Genomic DNA, 21,834 nt, shown 5'->3' with positions numbered 1-21,834 from the left:
GGGGTTTTTTTTGGGTTCGTTGGTTTGGTTGGGGGGGTTTTTTTTTTTTTTTTTTTTTTTTGAGCGGTTCTCGTCACTCACTAGTCGGTGTGATGATGACGTGCGTCTGCTTTGCTCTGAATTAGCCATCTTGTGTCTCTAGGTCTAGTCTGTTTTTTTTGGGGTTTTTTACGTGGCCGCGTCCAAACAAACCTGCAACCGCTCGTCATCACACAAATGTGTGCATGTTTGCTCATTCCGTGTGCTTTATCGTTGTTTTTTTTTCTTTTTCTAACTTATCTGCGTTTACCTCGGCATGCTCTGCAAACACGGGATAAATGTTTGGACGACTCCTGCACAAACGAGCTACATTTGATTAACTCCTTTTAGTGTTTTTTTTTTTGTGTGATTTCTTGCTTCTCTCACGGTGACTGAGTCACTTTCTGATTGCACAAAGAATGATTCTTCTCATGGTACCGTTTCCCTTTCGTCTCGTGTAATGAACAAACTCTACTGTAACGTCGGAGCTGTGTATTTTCTGCCATATGTGCCTCTTTTGCTGTTGTATTATTTAAAGTTTGAAGCTTTTGACTGGAGTTTTTTTCCCCCTCCTCATCTGTTGATTATTAGACATCTTGAAGTATTCATACTGTTTTATTGCTTTGGGTTTTAGTTAACATGGAAGCCGTTAGCAGGTGAAACTGATTATCAAACTTAAATATATGCAAAATGAGCCGAACTCTGATGCTCTCTGCGCTACAGCGTCTCCTTCAGACATGTTGGACTTGGTTTTTTTTTAGATCAGTGATGCATGATGGCCGCCTCCCCGTCCCATCACAGCCTCTCAGTCACATTCCACTGCACTCCCAGTAAAAATGTTCTGCAGTGAACAACATTGGGTAAATTTGACCTGCAACAATAGGATATTCCAAATGGAAAATAAAGGAGTTTTTTTTTTTTCCTTGGTGATCTTAAGAATTTGTGCTGATGGTGAAAAATATCCAAGCTCTACAGGAGGAGGAAAAAGAAGAACCAGGTCCATCTCTGATTAACTAGTGATCAGCTGCAGACCCCTGAGTCAACATGGCTGCAATGATTAATAAAAATATGAAGTTCAGGCAAAGAAGAAGTGACTGAGGAAGAGCTGAAGACTGTAAGATGATTAAACACTTACATTTAAGTCCTCAGCTCATTAACCAGAGACTCGCAATGTGAAAAATGACGGAAACTTCAGAAAGTATCCATGCTGATTAATCTATTTCTGAATAGAAATATCTTTCAGAGACATTCAGCCCTTCATCCAGAAGAAAAAAAGAAACACATTCGACCCTCTTTAGCCAAAAATGCATCAGAACAATGCCTTAATGTTGTTCAGAATGGATTTTTTAAAATCCTTGTTTTATTTTAGCATAATCTAATGTTAAATTTTCATTCAGTTTGTCCACCAGATGGCGCCACTTTCCCCTAATCTGAAATATGGGACAAAATTACGCACTGTTGACTGCTGTGGGCCAGGATGAAACAGAAACACGCACACACAAAGATATATACATATTTTAATTTTAGGGAGCTTATTTCTCTTTTATATTAACGTAACAATTCAGCTATGTCAACAGAGTCTGTTTAAAAAAAACAGTATATTATTTTACTGGAAATTTTGGGGAATTGTGAACTTTTTTATTCTTAATGGTTGTTTGGATTTTAGAAAAAAAAAAAGTTGACAAAACCTTTTGTGCATTTGGTGTTAAATAGAGATACAATACATGGACTGTTAACTGTTATTATAGCCGGTCTAAAGTGGCTCTAACCAGCTCACTATGTCCTGTTTCTGCTAAGTTGAACAGTGGTAATGATGATGAATAAGCTATATCTGAGAACTGGGACGGTGAAAGGAGCAGATTTTCTAATGGTGCAGTTTGCTCCAAATGCCTCCCAGGACATTTCCGATGACACTGGTACCACAGGGCCCGGCTTTTCAAGTCCAGCAACAAGAAACAGGCTTTAAAGGGGGAGAACAGGGCAGAGGTTCAGAAACATTCTTAGAAAATCTAAGTAGCCATGTGTGGTGTGCAAAGAGCGCCTAGCAAAAGTTTACTGCAACAAACTTTGTGTTTTTATTTGCGTTTTGTGATGGACCAACACAAAGTAGTTCATAATTATTAAGTTAGATATTAATTAGACATTTATGTGCTTCTTATTTACAGAACGCATTATTATCTCAGCGATTCCACCTCATTTCTCACTAACTTCAGCAACTTCTATCTACTCTAGTTTAAAAGCTACAACTTTCTTACTCTTCAAACCTGCTGTGATTGACTGAATGTTGCCCAACATGTTGGAAATGTGGAGTAATCACTACATAATGTCAGATTGCTGAAATGATTGTCTACAGTTGAAAAAATATCTCAGATAAAACATAATTTTCCCCCATATTTTCTTTATTTGCTTTCCAACACCAACTGAAGTCAACATAGCATCGAAACATAACCAATATACATATTAAAAAGTATTTTAACCAAAAAACGTCAGCAAATATAAAAGTGAAACAACTTGATGCTAAAATATTCAAACAGAACACTACTGAGCAATTCCTCACTCATTCATCCCCTACAAGAGTCGCACAGTGCTTTATATACACAACTGATGAAGCTCCCAGCTTTGTGACAGACGTAATACAGAAATTAAAAACTATTTTTTATAGTGTTTTAAATCAAGATTCTACAGCCAGATAAAATATTAACAGAGTGATGAAGTTTATGGAGTGAGTTCGACTGAAGGATACACAAGCAATGCATTCACACAAATTATAGCTTTAAGAAATATATTTGCAGCCAACCACTGCAAAACTGCTGAAGCAAAAATATTCTGTGGTATAAAAATTCAAAATAACAGGGATGTCCTGATCAGGACCTTTTTTTAAGAATGGAGTTATTTTATCCCAATTAGCTCCCAGTGGTTTCAAGTGCTGCGTTATCCCTTTTCTGGATAGTGACACATATTTTATCTAATCTCTAAAGGTAAGTGTCAAGACATAAAACTACAGTCCTCTGTGAGCTGACATATTAGTTGTTGAAATGGTAGGCTAACGCTAGCAGCATTCACTAGCTTCGTTTCCATTACAAATGTGTGCAAAACTTGATCAATATTCTGATAATTTCGAGAGAAAAAACCCCAAACAATTTAGCAACTGCAGTGTTTCCGTTAGACAAGAAACGTAATTAAAATCACACCTAAATAGTTTGTTCACACCACAATCCACTTACCCCTTCCTGTCGTCTCCTTCGTCTTTTCCGCCAGTAGTAAGATCCGGCTGTTGATCACGTGACTCCTGAGATTCGGAAAAAAGTGTTTCTATTGCAGTTTTGCAAAATACGCTAATTTGGTTACGGTCGAAAAACCACCTCATCCCAGTGCCACAAAACTTTTTATCCAAAAAACGTTTTTCGAAATGTGTAAATTCACTATTAAGCGGATTTATTTTGGCGATTCCAAATTGCGCAGTTATATGGTCAATGGAAACGCAGCTGTGGTGAATATTACTGTAAACGTCAGAGACACTTGATTTGTGAAGGAAAACCCGTTTCTTCAACTAACCCCATTTTACAAACTGGCACCATGAGCATGGGCTGTGGATTTAATAAGTAGTGTAGTTGGGTTTAGTTCAGACTCAAATTAAAAATGTGACACTTTGTATCAGATCAGGACATCCCCCAAAATAATAAAGTTCTCATCAAAATTTCCATCTTCACTGTTCATCCACATGAGCTGCACTATGAGGTACCTTGTTTTTGTCTGCAATAATTTTATACCTAAAATATGACTGGATTAAGCATTCATAAACATAAGGCTTGACAAACACCGGGGACTAATGGCTGACATGGAAACGTTTTCGTCATGTTCTGGAGAAAGGTCATTAAAGCCAGCAGAGGACAGCAAAAACACCAGAAATCACAACTTTCCTGCTGAAACACATTTCTTTTAACACCTTTAAAAAATATATATATATTTTTTAAATCCACGTGTTGTCATGATTATCAACTCCATTAAAGTTAAAGCCTTTCCTTTATCCAAAAGTAGTTACGTCTGAAATGCGCTGCGGCGGAGATGCAGTAACATGTGGGAACCGGCAGGGGGCAGCAGGCTCTGTGGCGAACGTGACGGCATCAATCATAAGATTACAGATTCCAGCATATCACAGCTGGGGCAGCTCAGCAGGAAGCATGGCTTCTTCGGTAATCTGTAATCTGCGTGGGCGTCGTACTTCCGCCCCCCCCCCTCCTCCCTCCCGCCACCTATCCCGCCCACGCCAAATCAAAACAAAACAATCTCTCCTCCAGCTGTCCTGTCTGGGCGGACAGCTGGGTTCACTCTCACTGGGTCTCATCAAACAAACCTACAATAATAACAAAGTACATAGTATATCCACAATATATCTGACAAACATTTCTCAAATAGTGTGTTAATAATGCGTTGTACACACAGCATGACATATGAAATTATTTATAATAAAAAAAACACCTCTAATGCCAGCAGATTGAATCTCCGTACCTTTCTCTATAAAGCAACTCTACGCTTAAAAATCAGTGGAGTTCAGATTTCTCTCTCTTTTTTTGTTTTGTTTTTGGCAATGTTCATATAAGAAACAAACAAAAACAAAAAACTAAGAAAGCTGTGTGTTTTAGATGAAGATGGCACTTGTTTTCTCTGCTGTACCATCTAAAGTGCATTAACCAGATGCTATAAGCAGGCGCGGTTATTTAGTACTAACCCATATTCTGATGTAAGCAGACATTTAGCTAGCATCTGTAACCATAACAACCACAGCTGCTATATGACATCACCACGAGTAACAAGTCGGCCTTCAAAAAGCCTCGGATGGTTCGTGACGCCTCCGGTCGCCACGGTTTCCGACCAGAGCTGTCGTTCTCATCTGGAATGGAAACAAAAAAACAACAAAACAAAAAAAAAACCCCACCGCTGAAAGTTAAGGCTTAAGTAAAACGTCAGGAGGTCGGAGGTCAGAACTCGTCGTCGGAGCTCAGCAGGAGGGTTTTCTCGTTGTCGCCGCGGGCGCTGAGGTTGCTGTGGCTGCGGGACAGGGACGGCCCGCCGCCGCGCTCCAGCGTGGACTGCTGGGTGTACTGCTGGTAGGCTGGGGAGAAGTTGTGGATGGCGTCCTGGACCATGTCCCCCGGGTTCATGGTCTCCTTCAGGCTGCTGGAGATGCTCTTCATCGGAGCGCAGCGACCTGCAGGGCGAGGCGCGAAAACCACTTAACGCTGGGCGAGACGTGAAGGGGAGGGGGTGGGGGGGTGGATGAGTGACAAAAAGAAAAAAAAAAAACCCAAAAGGGATCGTATTGCAAAGTAATATTTTTTTAAAATGTGCAAAAGGATAAAAATAAATAAAACAGTTCAAACACAAAGCAGCTGAAAATCCTGCCTGTGCCGACTTGAGTCTTAACGCTCAAATCTTTCACTTTATGATAAAAAGTGAATGTCAAAGTTGACACACATTTGATTTATTTATTTTTCTTTTTGGAGGAAGAAGCAGTAACTGTTTCAATCCAAAGGACAGATTTAGCCCTCAGTTCAGCTGAATAAAATTAGTTTGGAAACTTAAATGTTGCCTTTTTATAGTACATTGGCTTTGATTCTTTTTTAATTCAAGAACTAGATGTTATTAATATATGTTTGGAAAAATATTTACTTTTATAGTGCATCTATAAAAAATTTAATGACATGTAATTTAATCCCCAATTAAAATAAATAACTACAGGCAAAAAGAACAGATTTCCAAATTATATTTTGGAAATTGAGTTGAAAAATTGCACAAAATGCATTTTAAAAATGCTAAAACAAGCATTTCTATGACCTTAATTTTTAAATCTTGTAAAATGAGCACAGCTTAAATAAAAGTAGCTTTGATAAGCATTTAGGCTGCAGGATGATGTTTGCTACAGCGAGAGGAAAACCAAGAAAAACAAAGGCAATAAAGACGGCACGTTTCAAATGGTGAAATAATATCCCAGAATGATCACAGACAGTAATGAATGACTAACCACAGTTAAATCAGCCTGTAGAGACACAATACAGGGAGGGGAAACGGCGAGGCAGAGTCAGACCTACCGTATTGTCCATAGATGGGAAATGAGCCTTTAAGTGCAGCAGAACGAGGAGCAGAGAAAGAGAGAAGGAACAAAAGAAAGTCAGGCTGAAAACAGCGGCAGAGCAAACAGGAGGAGAAAAAGGAGAGCGGCTATCAACGGTTCGTTGAGTTATGGACAGGAGTCAAAGTGAAAAGCGGGCAGAGGTCGGTTCTGTCCCGAACCGCGGCGCGCCGAGCCCGAGGAGTATGAATGGAGACGGATCCCCCCACCCTACCGTACGAGTCCAGCCTCTTGTCCATGTAGACTTTGTAGGTGAAGGCGTGGCGCAGAGCCACGGCGGCGAAGAACATCTCGATGCAGATGATGAAGTTCTGGTAGCCGGCGGCGACCGTTCCCTCCCCCACGGAGAAGTTGGTGGAGTTGATCTGAGGGATGGCGCCGCATTTCTCCAGGATGGCCAGCAGCATGCCTGCGTTGGAAACAATAAAGGTCAAGGAGAACCATTTACAGACGCTTCTGAGCGTAAAAGTGTTGTTCACGATCAATGATTTTCCTGAACCACTTTTTCCCCCAGAGGGGAATATTTATCCAAAACAAAACTGCGATAATGACCAGATCCATCACAGCATGGTGGGAAGCTAATGCTAGCTTTAGCTTCATGAACTTTTCTGATGTGCTTTGGCCAAACAAAGAAAGCTTCACCACTCTGCAAGTTGTTTTCCCCTGTTCTGAAGTTACTTTATGCACTCATTGGAAGATTAATAAATGTTTTAGTCTTTGTTGGGAGGCTTTAAATAATGCAGAAATATTACTGGGCCTTTTTCTTTTTCCAGATTCATACTTCGACCTGAATCTGTCTCTCAGGCCTGCTGCACGTGGCTCCAACCACAAACGTGATCAGCAACATTTTCTGGTTAAATGTTTTATTTTTTAGAACAAACAAATCAGTCAGAGCTCAGAGACACAAAAAAAAACTTTAAATATTAACGCACATGTGTAAATTGGTGGGGAAAAAAAGTGATGAATTATTATTAAGATACTGAATTTTAGTGTGAAAAGGTACCGATTTGAAAATTTGGGCCAATATCAATAACCGATATTAATTCCCCTAAACTACTCAACAAGACAGGAATCAATATTAGTTATTAATATTTGTAAATATTTACCTACTTAAACATAGTTACGTGCGTCACTATTTGAAAAAACTTTTGTTATATTTAGGGATGCACAATATATCGGCACCAACGTCGGTATTGGCTGATATTAGTTTTTTTTTTTAGTATAATATCGATCCGATAAATAAAGCTGGGCCGAGATTAACAACTGCTATTTATCTCCATCTTGTTGTCGTTTATTTCTTGGGCTCGGCGAGACGGTACGAAATATCAGTAAATATCGGTTATCGGCCATAATCGCAACGTTATCGTATATCGGCAGGAATCTTCACATCGGTGCATCTACAGTAACATTTCTGCTGACTCTGTTGTGGCGTTCTCACCCTGCCAGAAGGAGAGGAAGATGACCGACTTCACCATGAAGAACTTGAGCACGGGGTTGTAGGGGACGAGGAGCTCGCGCGTTGCGAAGTAGAAGAGGAAGAGCGCATAGAGCGACAAGCTGACAGAGATGTTGTAGATGATGGTGACGTACAGATAGCCGCTGGCCACGCTGGAGAGCAGAAACACAGAACGGTCTGATGAATGAACACACAAACTGAGGCCATCCAGGGATGAGGCTTGAGGTATACAATATTAGTTTATCAAAACACTCTGGGTATTGAGTGTTTTTGTGTGAGCGGGTTTTGCGGTCGACTCTTACTTGAAGTCTCCATCTTTGTATTTCCCAAAGGCCTGAAGAATGACGGTGATGACCGCCATCAGAGGTTTGACCACGCAGAACTGGAGAGTGGCCTGAGGGAGCAGGAGAGGACGGTTACCGACGGCGGTGGGCAGGTAGCAACAAGGAAAGGCAGGTGAGCTTTATAGGCACAGAGACGCACCAAGAAACCGGCTGGGGAGCCGTGATTGGCCGGCCAGAAGGAGCTCAAAAATAATATTTGTTTTTCCAGATCTTTGAATGTGTAAGAGTTATCAGGTTCTGATCTATTCACTATGAAGAAAGGGTGACTGTATCTCAAGAGTTTCCATCCATCCGTCCGTCCATCCAAAAGGCAAACATTAAAAATGGACATTTCTTTTTTTTTTTCTTCCAGTTCTTGACTTTAGAGGAAAATGTTTTGAAATATCTTATCAGTTATATTTTTCTGGGCTTGTTTTAATGGAGAATGTTGACTCTCACATCATGCAGCAAATGATACCTGTTTGCAAAACCTGAGGAAACCGATGGAGTAGGCCTTTCCCCACAGACAGCAGGTCCCGTACATGCAGCTTGACCTATGGGAGGACACAGGTCAACACAGGAAGAGTTCATGGCTTTAGGGTCATCGTCGTGTAAAATAAGTGAAGCAAAGATTAAGCTGAAAGCTAAGCTAGCAGCAAATGAAACTTACTCGATGGGTTTCCCTCTGATTTCAGCCATGATGGCGCTCTCTCCTCCCAGATATTCATAACACAAACTCAGGAAGTTGTAGATGACAAACGCTGCAAAGGGAGGAGTGCAGAAATAATCGTATATTATTTTTCAAACCTTTAAAAATAACTGGATTTATTCTTTGGAAAACAAAGCAGTTGCTGTGGCATTACTCAGTTGTGAAATCTCCACAGTGCCTGACACCTCTCTCATAATTACAGCTCAGTTTTGCTGATTCTGCCAGATTCCGACTTGGAAATGAATCCCACCCATCTGCTGGTTTTGTCTGCGCATAAATACTAAAGCGCCGGTCTCTAGTTTGGCGGTGGATCAGCATGATAAGAGGGAACCTCTGGGAATCCTGTTCATGGAAAACAAACTCCTGGGAGAGCTGGTGTTCTTGGAACGCAGCCATGGTACGAAAAGTAAAGCTGATGTCATGCGCAGGCTTGTTCAGGCGCCGTACTGTGTTCCTGCTTGGTGCATATGTGTGCCTTTTGCAGGCAAGGACCCTGGATTTCAGCTGCAACACTAAGATTTTAGTGGATTTGAGGATTTCTGTTCTTTATTCAACCCATCAGCTGAAAAAAAAAAAAACAACAAAAAAAACCCTCGTCTCCCATTGAGCCAAATAAAAATGGTGTATCGGGAAGTATGTTTTGGTTTGAAACGATTAATCGGATTCATCGTGATTAATCAATTATTGAGATAATTATCAACTAATTTAGTATTCAATTAATCGTCAACTGGAGTATACAGACTTAGAAAAGGGCCATTTGCTGAAAGAGCAAATCAGTAATTATGCCAAAACTGTAGAAATTATATGTGCATTTAGCTTCACTTGCTTCAAATTTTGTAAGAAAGAAAATGTCCCATGAACTTTTTTTTTGTCATTCCCTCATTAAACCAAACCTGGAGTGTTGCTTAAATAAAAAAATCTACAGTGTGCCAGTTTCTAAAAAATCTGATTAATCGTCTGAATAATCAGTAGGTTAATCGATAGCTAAAATGTATTTGAGACTTTTAGCACCTTGCAGAAACCCTGAATGCTGTTGGAAGTACAGAGGTAGTTAGAAGTTCGGTTCTCAAGCGGCTCGTCGATGTTGTGTTTAAAAGCCTGCAGCCGGCTGGCGACCGTTATGCTGCTTGAGCAAACATGTCAGGCTCTATCTGCTGTTGTGTCTTTCCAGTCAGGCTGCGAAACACCTTAAGCTAACATAAACATCTAATTTTGGGTAACGGCCCTTTTGCAGGGGAGTAGATAAACGTGGAAGCGCTGCCTGCTCCCCCTGGTGGAGCCCGCAGATGCTGGCTCCCCTCTGTCTGCGCTCTGTCTTTTAATTTTACTGTCCAAAGTGGCTGAGCTCAACTGTGTAGCGCAGTGAAAATACTCGCCAGAGCACAGTCAGCAGCAACGGCGGCAGCAGCACAGAGCTGGCTTTGTTAAGAGTTGCATAATCACAGATGCTGAGTTTTTCCCTCTTAAACGAACTCAGGCCTTGTAGCTTGAAAAGGTCAAGCAGTGCATGAAAGCAAAACGTTAACGCAAACGCTCCGGAGAAAATTCTCAAGAATAATAATCGCAATAGTGCATAAAACAATCCACTTTTCTTTAGACTGTTATGTGATTGTTAATATATATGAAATGCTTCATGTCGGATATTAAAATAGAGAACAGAAAAACATGAGGTGAGTCTAAACCACAGTTGTTTTCAGGTGTTGGTGGAAGAAACGCCCCCTGCAGGTTATGCGGTGTACTACACCAGCTGTCAGTAATCCGTATTGCTCCTTATGACTTGCACATGTTTTTTTTCAGCTTGCCAAAAAGTTCTCCTGTTCCTGCTTTGAGAATTTTCTGACACTAAGATCATTGTAGGATCTAAAATACGAGCCTGCAGTCACAGCTTATAAAAACTGAACTCTGTTTAAGGCTGTTTGGGATAAAACTACCAGGTGCAGCGGATGTTTCTGGGAAGATTCTTTTATGGCGAGTTGCTGGATCTGCTTCGCGTCACTGGTTAGTTCCTAAACCTCCATTAATCTAAGTATTCACTTTCACCATGGCAGGCCAAAACAGCACATTTTCTTGGACAGATCAAGAGTCAACTTCCAAAATTTATCAAAACTAAACATTCTAAAATTGCTTCAGAAAACCCAAACAATGACCAGGGAGCACCGGGGTGTTTTTGCTGTACAGGTATCAAACGGCAAGGTTTTGGGTGACGGGTGAAAACACGCTGCAAACACGTAAATTACACAAAATCCAAAACACACACAAGAAATAACTGCAAACGAAAATGCTGCAATCGCAGCAAACAGAACTAAAAGGGAAAATACTGCAAATAGCTAAAACAACGGCAAGTACAAAATGTTGCAAATTTGCTCCACCAAACCAGAAGTCCTCCAGGCCACTAGGGGTTGTCTGGAGTCATTAACGTTACGCTGCTGTTCAACTGTTCCTGTGCTATGTTGTAAAGAACTGTGTGTTTGAAAAAGTCAGTTTCTCTCTTCTTCCAACTTTCTTCAAAACATCCTAACTTCACTCAGGGTTTGATCCCGTATTATTTGGTGGTCGACTCCCCCTAGTGGTCTGGAGGACTTCCATTTTGTGGCATGAGTTTGCAGCGATTTATACTTGCTGTTTTTGCTATTTTCCTTTTTTGCTTCTATTTCTTGTGCTTGCAGAATTTTTTATTTAAATTTGTTTCGCTAGTCAGTCATGTTTATATGTAGTGCACATTTCAGCCACAAGGCAGTTCAAAGTGTTTTACACCACTAAAACATAAAACATGGATAATTTATGAAACAAGCAATAAACATCACTTTTTTCCAAATGACATCGAAATCATTTCACATCAAATATTTTGATCTATCTTCTAGTTATTCTGAATCAACAGACAACAGGTTGCATTTTAAGAACTCAGTGTTTCAGCGGTTTTGTAGTTTTCTGGAAGTTTATTCCAGATTAGAGGATAATAGAAGCTGAATGCTGCTTCTCCGAGTTTGGCTCTGGTTCTGAGAAGCAGAGCCGACCAGAAACAGAAGACCTGAGTGGTCTGGAAGGTGGATACCATGGCAACAGGTCTTTAATGCTGATGTTACTTGTCAATTTTTGCTTCTGTTTATTGTTATTGCAACTTTTTTATTTGCATTTGTGTTTTCTTTTTTGTGATTGCGTATTTGTATTTGCATCATTTACTTGCAAAGGCAGATACCCTAAAAGACTTGAAGCTATAATTGCAGCAAAATAAGATTCTGCAAAATATTGCTTAATACAAACAAATGCCACACTTTTTATGTTTGTTTATGAATCTCCTTTCTTCCACTCCACACTTATATTAATACAATTTTGTGCTTAATAATTTAACCATCGTCTGATGAGATTGACTGGACAAGTTATGATCAATCTGCCCAAAGGTGGGATTCTTTCTCAAGGGGTTGTCCGTGTTCACACAGTTGCTAGGAAACTGGTTTCCCCCTCCTCTGCAATCCCAACAGGCCTTGGAGACGTGACAACAAAGATGGCAACCTTTGTAAGTGAAGACATTACAAAGGCCATCTGGCACCGGGGTTTCACATAAATCCTCCCGGTCTCATTTGTAGCAGGAGACGCACTCTGAGACACTCAGCTGTTCATTCTGCCCTGACGTTTTTTTGTCTACCGGGGTCAGCTTCGGGCTCTGGCTGTGCACCAACCTTCATAGCAGTCTCTGACTGTGTCGAAGTACACGTAATACTCCTCATTGGTGAAGAAAAGCAGGCTGAGCCAGGAGTCGAAGGCGTAGATGGGCACGATGAACAGGATCCTGACTATGTGTCTCTGCTCGTTTGGAGAGCTGTAGTAACGGAGGTGCATGTAGATCTAAGAAGAAGATTTGGAGAGAAATAATAAGACAAATATTTCTACTCTGACATTTATACAAACTTAAGGTTTTGCTCCACCTTAAGCTAGAAATTAGCACACAGAGGTGAAGGTAGTGTCTGAGTAAACAACAGGTTATCTGCAGGTTTCAGCAAGTTACATTTAAGACCTTTTTAATGCCACCTTGAATCAAATTTAAGACCTGAAAGCTATAAATATAGGAGATGATTGGGGGATTTATGCTATATTACAACTAAAAAAGCAAAAACAGAGACATTTCTGGGGTCGTTTGTGGCTCTTAGCAATGGCTCTCACATTGCACATGTCTTTCTACAGCCTTAACCCCCATAGAGCCTAGCTTTTTTTTTTTTTTTAAAGAATACACCTAGCCTCACACATGTTGGCAACATAAGTAAACCAGTGGCGTAGACGAAGGTTTGTACTTACCCATGATAGATGCAAAAAAAAGCTAGCTAGCAATCTTATATTAGCATTTAGCTAACGGTAGTTACAGAATGCAATGAAGATGTCTGCATGCAACTTAAACTTTTGACTCACAGAAAGGTCCCAAAAGAAAAACAAAAAATTGTATGAGATTAAAAGGTTCTGCCATGGCACAATTTAAGACCTGTGACTAACACATTTAAGGCCATCTCACATTTTATTTTATGAATTTAAGATATTTTAAGACTTTCATTTTAGATATATGAATTTCAGACTTTTTAAAGTCCCTTCAGGGAGGCACAGACGCCCTAAACAAGAAGCAAAGGGTTAATTGCCTGACAGTAATGGGACACTGGGAGGAACCTGAGAACAAAGTGCAGTAACTGGGAAGACTTTCAGTCAGAGCTCTCGGGTGTCTGTCCCACTGTTTTAAAAAGTTGTTGTTATCGAAAACTGTAAACAAACTGAGCCTGGATCAATCACCCCACGACATCTGGGACCTAAACCCAAGCATGCACGCACCCAAAAGTGACGAAACGCAAACAACAAACAGAGACGTTATGAAAGTCTTGAATGAGTAGCTCCGGTTTGTGTGAATCTAATGTTTTACTGTCTGTTTTTGGTTTTACAAACAAGCTGTTTGACACTAAACCCAACCTGCTGAAACCAGAATGTTTGCGGACAATGTTAACTTGTCGAAATCGGGCACTGGAGGCGCGTTAGTTGGCAGGATGTGTGCGTGTGAACCGACGTGTGGGGGGGTTGTTTTTAGGAAACTGACACCAAGCTTTTATCACTCCTATTCAGAGCAGCAGGACGGCAGGAACAACAGGGTAATCATTCATCACCGGGACTCCTCTGCCTGCTCCATCCGGCCCCCCCACCTCCTGCTTTTCCCTCCTTACACAATGTCCGCACCTATTGCCCACACCTGGGGTGCAGTGACGACAAGTGAGTGACCACACACCAAACGGGCTGGTCCATTTACACACATTGTTCCTAGGTGGCCTTGGGCTGAACAGGCACGCCCACAAACACAAGCAAAATACACTCATCTCCTGATTATTGATGAGGTGCTAGTGGAGCACCTGTTGCCTGAGCAACAACAGCCTATTCTTTAACTCTGAATGTGAAGAGCACCGGCAAACAATGAGAGACAAGTGATCTAGCCTTCGGGGTATGACAGATCTGCAGGTCATGAAGGCACAAAACAAAAACTGATGTAATAAGCTCATCAGCAGAGCCAACACTGAACATAAAACATCTAGTCGCTTCAAAACAAACTGGATCTTTTGAAATCTGGAGTAGACTTTGCAAATTTTGAAAGGTCTCCACTGCAAATAATAGAACTTTTTTTTTTTGGTCAATTTTGAGCAATAGAAACATGATTCTGGTCACTTTTGTTTAAAAGTACATAGCAAAGTTTTAATCGTTTCATTAAAAGCAGAACCTGCTGGACTCCTCACAAGAGAAGACAAAAATGTCTGGTTATTGTAGCCAACATTTTCTATTTTAAGATTTTAATTTGCTATAGTTTTACCTTGGTTAAAAAGAAAAAGTCTCCATCTGCACCAACCACCTATTGGCAAGTTTGAATCATTCTTGAATTGAAGTCATGGGCTGCACAAAATCACTGCAGACGCCGCAAATGGCCCCTGGGCCGCACCTTGGACACCCCTCATCTCCAGGCAACAAAAGACTTTGGGTGTGCTTGGGTGTTTAGTGTGTGTAAACATGAATACAAAGATTAAATAAAATCTCTTTGATGGTGCCAGTAGCAGTTTCTGATACGAGTGAAGTGGGCAGACGCCCAGGGCGGCTCCTCCTGTAGGGCGGCATCAGTTTCCACACTAGGAAACGATTCTGCTGCTAAACCTGTAGCCTGCTTCTTTCGTGAAAAGTAATCATCTTATTAAGATTAAGACTTTTTATAACAGTTGTGCAAATGAACTTGTGATTCCTGAAGTGCAATATAGTTTAACAAGTCTTATTTAAGAAATTTGGATTGACAGTTGTGCAGTGAAATTTGTGAATTCATTGAAATCCAACTGCATCACAGATGATTATATAAATGTTGGACTAATGGTACAATTTATTTAAATTTTGTACTTTTAAACATTAACTGCAAATACTGTGTCTGCCATACTGTGTGCTTACAGTACTATTCTTGTTTCAAGATTAAAAAGAAGAGTATCCTAACAATTCCATTTGTGATGTGACACTTCTTGGATATTTTCTGTGTTTTTTTGTCTTTGTCTGAAATGTTTCCATTTTAATGTGCACCTCCTTTTTTGTTTGTTTATTTTTATTTAAGTTTTTTTATTGTTCTCTTATCTTTGTTATTTTGTAGATCAATACTGCTGATCAACGACAGGTTGCTAGCCTGTAATGTTTCTGTTTTATGAACTGATTGGTAAATTAATAAATAAAAAGAATTAAAATAAATACTACAATAAATTTTGAGTGTGTCTCTGATGGTACATGGCAACCTAAGTGATCCCACGTTGGAGGATGTTGGCCCTGGGCTCCAAAACGGGCTAGGACCGCCCCTGGACGGTACCGCCATCAGGAGGCCAAGGACGGATTTAGCTCAAAATGTCCGCCTCTTACCTGGTGACACGTGATGAGAAGCGCCGTCCAGACAAAGAACCCGGAGATGGTCTGGGCAGTGGACGTCATGAGGAAGAACTGCTCCTCTGGCCTGAACACCCGGGGGATGGGAGCCCAGGAGGAGTTGGACCCCTGAGGGGCCACGGTGCTCGGGAAGCCCGGAGGAAGGCCATCGGGAGAGTCGCTTCCCAGCCTCTCCGACAGGCGCTTGGCTCGCCACCAAAGCTGACTCATCTGTTCAGAGACAGCGGGGCCTCGTCAGTGATCATGCTTCATGTGACACAAATCAGCCCAAACTCGAGCGGTTCGTCTAAACGACTTATAAATCCCAAATCAAACAAACGTCATGTGAAAATACAGCTGAACAGAACTACATGAGCCTGAGCTGTGACCTAAATCTGCAGCCAACATTCACTGATGTTAGAGAGAGAGAGAGAGAGAGAGAGAGGAAACAGTGAAAGTAGGACAGTGCACAGATCTAAAATGCAAAAGGCATTGGGTGGATGTGACGTGAGATGAAGACCGAGGGGGTGAGAGGAGATGGCATGAGGTAGGTGGGAGAGGAGAGAATCATGGGAACACACAGAGATATTAACGTGAAACAAACTGAGATTGGTTATTTCTCTGCGCAGAGGTCTGGAAGAGGCGTGTTAAAGATAGAGACACCATAGAAACAAATTTCCACAGAGAGCAGAAATCAGCTCAAAACATGATACACACCAGAAAACCTTCGACCACCTTCAATTATCTACATAGAAGCAAATAAATAAGGTGAAATATGCAAGTATCTCATTTTCGGTTTTGTTCCATAAATATGGAAAGAAAAGGTTCATCACAACTAATTTCACCACTGAGTTCATTAGAAAGTTTCAAACTTTTCCAGAAGTAAACACTTTGCAACCCGTTTTTAAGCCGATAAACGAGCAGGTTAGACGGATGGATGCAATAAGTTGCAAAAATAACATTTTTTTTCCATACCTTCTTATTTTATTCCACATACTTTTGCAGACTTAGAAAACACGGTTTCTAGATTTTAGATGTTTCCCTAACAGCTTTCACTGAGACATTTGATGCGCTCCACCTATTCGCACAGCACTCAGACAAATGAAAGCCAGGAGGGCCAAACTTGAAACCTCGTCGCATCAAAAAGACGCCCAACATGGCCGACGCGCATCGCTCACCTTGACGACTACGTCGGCGTCTCGGTGGTGCTTCCAGGAAGGTGGCGATCGACTCGTTCGCACTGAAAACTAATTTTCCTGATTACTGCCCGAGCCCTTCTGAGTAGCAGCTAAATATAGGCATCTGTGTGTGAGTGTGTGTGTGTGTGTGTGTGTGTGTGTGTACGCTGTGGTCATGGGTGACTCATGCCCCTTGCCTTGAGACTCAATAAGCTTGTGACAATGCAGAAGCAGGGAGCGCATCAGGAAGGAAGGGGGGAGGGAAGGTTGTAACAAATGAAACAGAAAACGAGGTAGCTCAGAATTGAAAAGAAAACGAAAAATGTAGAAAAATCCCCATTTGATGTATCAACAACCTCCGTCAGATTTGTAGCAGTCTGAAAAACCTGTGTCATGTTTGTAGGCTAAGAATGGCAGGAAATAGATTTATTTTTAAATTTAATCCATTTAATAAAACTATTCTCCTGCATTTGCTGAGTGACCTGGATCAACAACCAGAGCCGATTCAATGAAAACGGACTCATTCCCATTATTTTTCATCTCCCATTATGAAAAAACAAACAAAAAACAAACAAACGGGTGAACATTTTAACTCTATTTTTTTTTTCTTTTTTATTCATCATCTTCACCTACGTTTTTTCTTTAAACTTATAGAGAACAAATCTTTCTGGACGACAATTCGTTGCTCTGAGACCAGTTTCAACCAATATATCGATAATGGACGTTTGCTCTCTCAAAGACCAAAACGCTTTAATTTTGCAAGGAGCAGTCAACACTGGAACTGGAAGACAATGTAAATATCCAAAATAAAATGAACAGAACGGAAATAAAAACAACCCAGAACCGAAACCGTAAATAAAGCAGCTTTTGACTTTCCGTTCAAAATTAACCATCAGAACAGAAATGATCAATCTAATTTTAATTTATCATGTGACATAATTACTTAATAATTTTATTATTTACTTAATAATTTTAATTTATCATTTATCATCATTCAATAAATTTGATTATGGGTGTTGTAAGATTAAAATTACCCTGTGAAAATTGATAACCTTTAAGCATATATTAAACATACTTTTCATTAAGTACACAGTCTTATTTAAAAAAAAGTTTTTATTGATCTCATGTAATAATATAATTTTAAATGTCATGTTTTCATTAACGGTAAGTGAAAAATCATTATAAATTACAGAAATAAAGTTTTCAAACATCCTTCTGGGTGTAATTAATCAATATAATGTGATAAAGTTCCTGAAATAAAAAGGATATTTCAATAATATTCTTGTTTATTGAATGGTTCTGTGTATCAAATCCATTTCTTTACCAGATTGTTCAGGAAACTTGAGTTCAGGACAGATCAGACAATCCATCAATGTCATTTTCAAACACCAGCCCTGTTTTTCTGCATCGTTGTACTTCTCAATATGACCACCATGTATAATTCAGCGACTCGCTTTTGATTTTCTCCACACACTGGTTAAAAAAAAACACCGGTCTGAACGTTTGCCACGGCCAACAAACTCCCTGGAAACCTGAGATGTCCAGAAAACGTTTAAATCGGGACTGAAGACATTTTTGTTTACATCAGATTTCAATAAAACAAATCTGACCAATGAACTGCTTTCTGGTGAGTGATTAAAGCATCAGATTTGGATTTAAATTTATATTCAGTTTGGACTTTTAAATCTGCATTTTAACATTTGTTTCTTTGTATGCATTTGTGACACAGTAAACTAACTCTTTTAAAGCAAAAATTTATTTTCTTTTTGCTTTTCCTTTAAGCACTGTTGGATTTTTGCTGTGTATCGATACACCTGCATAACTATTGGTTAAATTACAAACATAGCTGAAGTTCATTACATCCATTCGGAGCTTCAAATCAGAACTAGATTAAGGCGTCCAAATGACGGATTAAATAAAAACAGAAAGTTTTAAAATTTTAGACTGAAAGGCAGTGATTTTAAGGCTTTTTGTCTATTTCTTGATTCTAGTTTTCAAGCCAACAATTAACAACAAATGCTTTAAACTTTAATTTGTCACATATTCAATAAATATTTTTTTTAAATTAAAAATATTTATTTTGTCTGTTATTTACAATAACCTAAGATGGTCTTAGATCATAGAAATCAACCTTAATGGTTCTACAAATCCAATGAAAGTTTCAAAAATTACTACCTGTATTTTTCAGTCAGTGTAGAATAACTCTGTCCAATAACTGGTGTAGTTTTCCAACCGAAGTTCCATGAAAACCCCAAAAAACATGAATCTGTTTTTGTTGTTTGTTTGTTTCACTGGCATAAAATAATCCACATAAAGTTGAATTATTTAAGGTACTTTAGTCTATAAATACAGCAGAATGGCCCTTAAAAATGAGAAAAGGAGAGATGGATAACAACCAGAATGGGTTAACCTCTCGTATGAGGCAGCTTGTAGCTCCAGTAACGGCTTACTGGTTCCCAGTGGGCCACAGACAACAGATAGGAGCAGCTCATCGATCCTGCTGACTTCATCCGAGGATAGGTTTCACAACACGGGTTGTACTTTGAGCTGTATCGAACCAGCTGCCTCTGGGGTAAAGCATTCACAAATAAATCTGCTGTCACGTCAGCAGGAATGAACAAAATCATTTAATAACGCAGGGAATTAGAAACGTATACGTTACATGTGGGGAGAGAAATAACAGTTAACAAATAAAATTTACCCTAAAGCTGATATTGATTTTGATTACGGATTCAGAAGTTGAGCGAGCTTGGAGACAGACAAAACAAAACGGACTAATATTTCCTGCTGAATGTCTCCGTGTTGCTAATGTCAGCTTACCTCCTTTGTAGATGTTTGAATCCAAGCATCAATTTAGCTCTTCATCTCCAACTGAATGGTGAACCTTCAGGAGTCCAAGCTAAAAATTGAAGGGCTAACGGCTAATATCGAGTCGACAGCGAGCCACGTATGTAATCATAGCATTATTATCTGAACACCGGAAGCTTCTCCCTCTCTTCCCATAAAAGCTGTGAAGTGTCGCCCGCTCGGCAGCTGATCCGCTCGCTGCTAGCTAGAGAGTAGCAAAGCTTCCCACCGCCCAAAGCCTCGCTTTACATGAAGAGATAACTAAGAATTGAAGTCGAGTAAGAGACCCCACGAAAAAAACGGTAGTAAAAAGAAAGAGAACTGTTTTTTTTAGAAGTCCAAAACAGAATGACCACAGACCGTTACTTCGCCCACATCATAAAGCTGTGTGTCAACAGCCGCTCGCTGGAACTCTGCTCCTAGAGCGCATGCGCGCCCAGTTGATGGTTGGTTACGACCAAGTTCTCAACACCACTCCCCTCCTCCTTCAACTTCCATTCAGAGAACCACATATTTTTAATGGCGAAGTAAAGATTTAACTTGTCCAATATTGCGAATTTCCGAGCTTTACCTAATCAAATTTTAAAAGTTTAAAACAAAACGTCCTTATGAAATTATGCCAAATATTTTAAGTAGTCATGTTTTAAATAAACGAGAAAACCCTGACTATAATGAAACAGGAAAAAAAAAATCACTTGTTTTGATGGACAAATGGGTGGAAGACAGGAGTGATAATTAGGTAAAGGAATTGATGGAATGGACTGACAGGTGTACAACTTTTAAATGAGGGAAAATGTAATAAAGCCTGGACATATTTCTAATATCCTCTCATATGTATCCAGACCCTGCATGTTTTCCTCCCTAAACGCAAGAGTCCAGCTCATTCATTCATGCAAGTGCAAATATAAAAAAAAAACAACCCAGATTGTCAGCAACATTATCCATTTTATTACTTCATAAAATATACACAAATACTGTAAATAGTGTTAAAGAACTGTACAGGATATCGGTACACAATACACAATGTGAAATACCTTTTGCTTCATCCTCTTGTACATCATCCTCAAATCTACAACTGCAATGCCACTGGGTCATGGTGGCCTGTACAATGGCAACTATACACAGTGCACTCCATACACATTCACACACACACACACGCCAGCAGATGCATCTAATGACAAAGTTGGAGAGGGGTTAAATAAAGAGAATGCAGTGTCAACTAAACCAATTTATTTTTCTGTAACAGAAATACTGAAAGTCATTTTTTGGGGGGAATAAAGGAGGATCTGAACAGATGAAATGATGTTATTGATCTTAGAGGTTTCACTGAAGCACTCGACTCACTCACACCTGTTGGATGACCCAGCTGGCACAGCAACAGTCGCCTATCTCCACGTTTATTTCGGATTCAACGCCCTATAAGTCATTAGTATGCATTTTTCTACTTTACACCTTTACAATAACCACATTTTGGCTTTACAATGAAATAAAAAAATATTTACACTGGAGTAAACGACAGAAAAGAAAATAAAGAAAAAAAAAAAAGGTTGATGCCCCGACCCACCCTCATGTTCCTAACAGTGACTGCCCCCCACCCTCACCTCTTCTTCAAAGCCCCAAATAACAAATGAATAAAAAAGGTAACTTTTAAGAAATATCATAAAAATTGCATCCCCTGTTTGTAAGCCAAAATGGGCAGCTGTGGTCTCAGGTCGAATATCGGTATGCTGAGATATTTCCTGAGGAGCTTCGCTCAAGACTTGGGAGTGAGTCCTTCGAATTTCCATAATCAGATTTTTTACCGCCACAGATTAAAATCAAAGCCAAAAAAAAAAAAAAAATTAACAATACAAAATAAAAGCTTGTAAAAACAAAAGGATATGCAGAGTAGATGTGCAGAGGATTTTTATGTCTAAAAGTGGATGTGGGGGTTGAAAAGCAGATAACCAGATACTTCACCAGGAATATTACAACAGCTAAAAAAAACAACAAAAAACAAAAACATCACTCTACTCATTCGCTTCTTTTCCTCTCTGGTTGCCACCCTCCAATCTACATGCCTCGACCGATTTAGCTTTCAATTCTTAAAAAAAAAAAAAAAAATACAAAGAATAAAATAAGGAAAAAAACAAACAAGGGATACTCAACCTTCGATTTCATATTCCTTCATGAATAATGAAGATGACAGTCACTTTTTTCTGGGGGAAAAAAAAGGGGTGAATTTTCTAAGTCTGATCAACCATCAATAAGAAACATGCATGTTCCTGAAATCT

At 39.8% G+C, this 21,834-nt stretch overlaps 1 protein-coding gene across 2 annotated transcripts; it reads right to left on the bottom strand.

Annotated features, from left to right (window-relative positions):
• Positions 1-2,898: 2,898 nt before the first annotated feature.
• LOC106950695 (transmembrane protein 184B-like) lies at positions 2,899-19,988 on the bottom strand. Of its 2 annotated transcripts, XM_015037714.1 has the most exons (10): positions 19,535-19,988; positions 15,534-15,767; positions 12,314-12,479; positions 8,598-8,688; positions 8,406-8,481; positions 7,907-7,998; positions 7,587-7,756; positions 6,363-6,557; positions 6,108-6,134; positions 2,899-5,227 (listed from the first exon to the last, which is right to left on the bottom strand). In XM_015037714.1, exons 2-10 carry the CDS (start codon positions 15,765-15,767, stop codon positions 4,998-5,000), a joined length of 1,281 nt encoding a protein of 426 aa, XP_014893200.1. In that variant the 5' UTR covers positions 19,535-19,988; the 3' UTR covers positions 2,899-4,997. The 2 variants fall into 2 exon arrangements, with proteins under 2 accessions (XP_014893200.1, XP_014893201.1); XM_015037715.1 differs by lacking the exon at positions 6,108-6,134.
• Positions 19,989-21,834: the final 1,846 nt, after the last annotated feature.

This window comes from Poecilia latipinna, unplaced genomic scaffold, assembly GCF_001443285.1.
Source record: "Poecilia latipinna isolate Pla-1442-1.1 unplaced genomic scaffold, P_latipinna-1.0 Scaffold417, whole genome shotgun sequence".
In the NCBI taxonomy this organism is placed as follows: domain Eukaryota; kingdom Metazoa; phylum Chordata; class Actinopteri; order Cyprinodontiformes; family Poeciliidae; genus Poecilia; species Poecilia latipinna.
This window is presented reverse-complemented; position numbering and strand designations above follow the sequence as displayed.

Bases quoted from the DNA above. Each gene is read 5' to 3' on its own strand.
- LOC106950695 (XM_015037714.1), bottom strand. From the start codon at position 15,767: ATGAGTCAGCTTTGGTGGCGAGCCAAGCGCCTGTCGGAGAGGCTGGGA. The intron at 8,689-12,313 runs GTTGGTGCACAG...CTCCCTTTGCAG, and splicing joins AGTCAGAGACTGCTATGAAG to CGTTTGTCATCTACAACTTC. The intron at 8,482-8,597 runs GTAAGTTTCATT...GTCCTCCCATAG, and splicing joins ATCAGAGGGAAACCCATCGA to GTCAAGCTGCATGTACGGGA.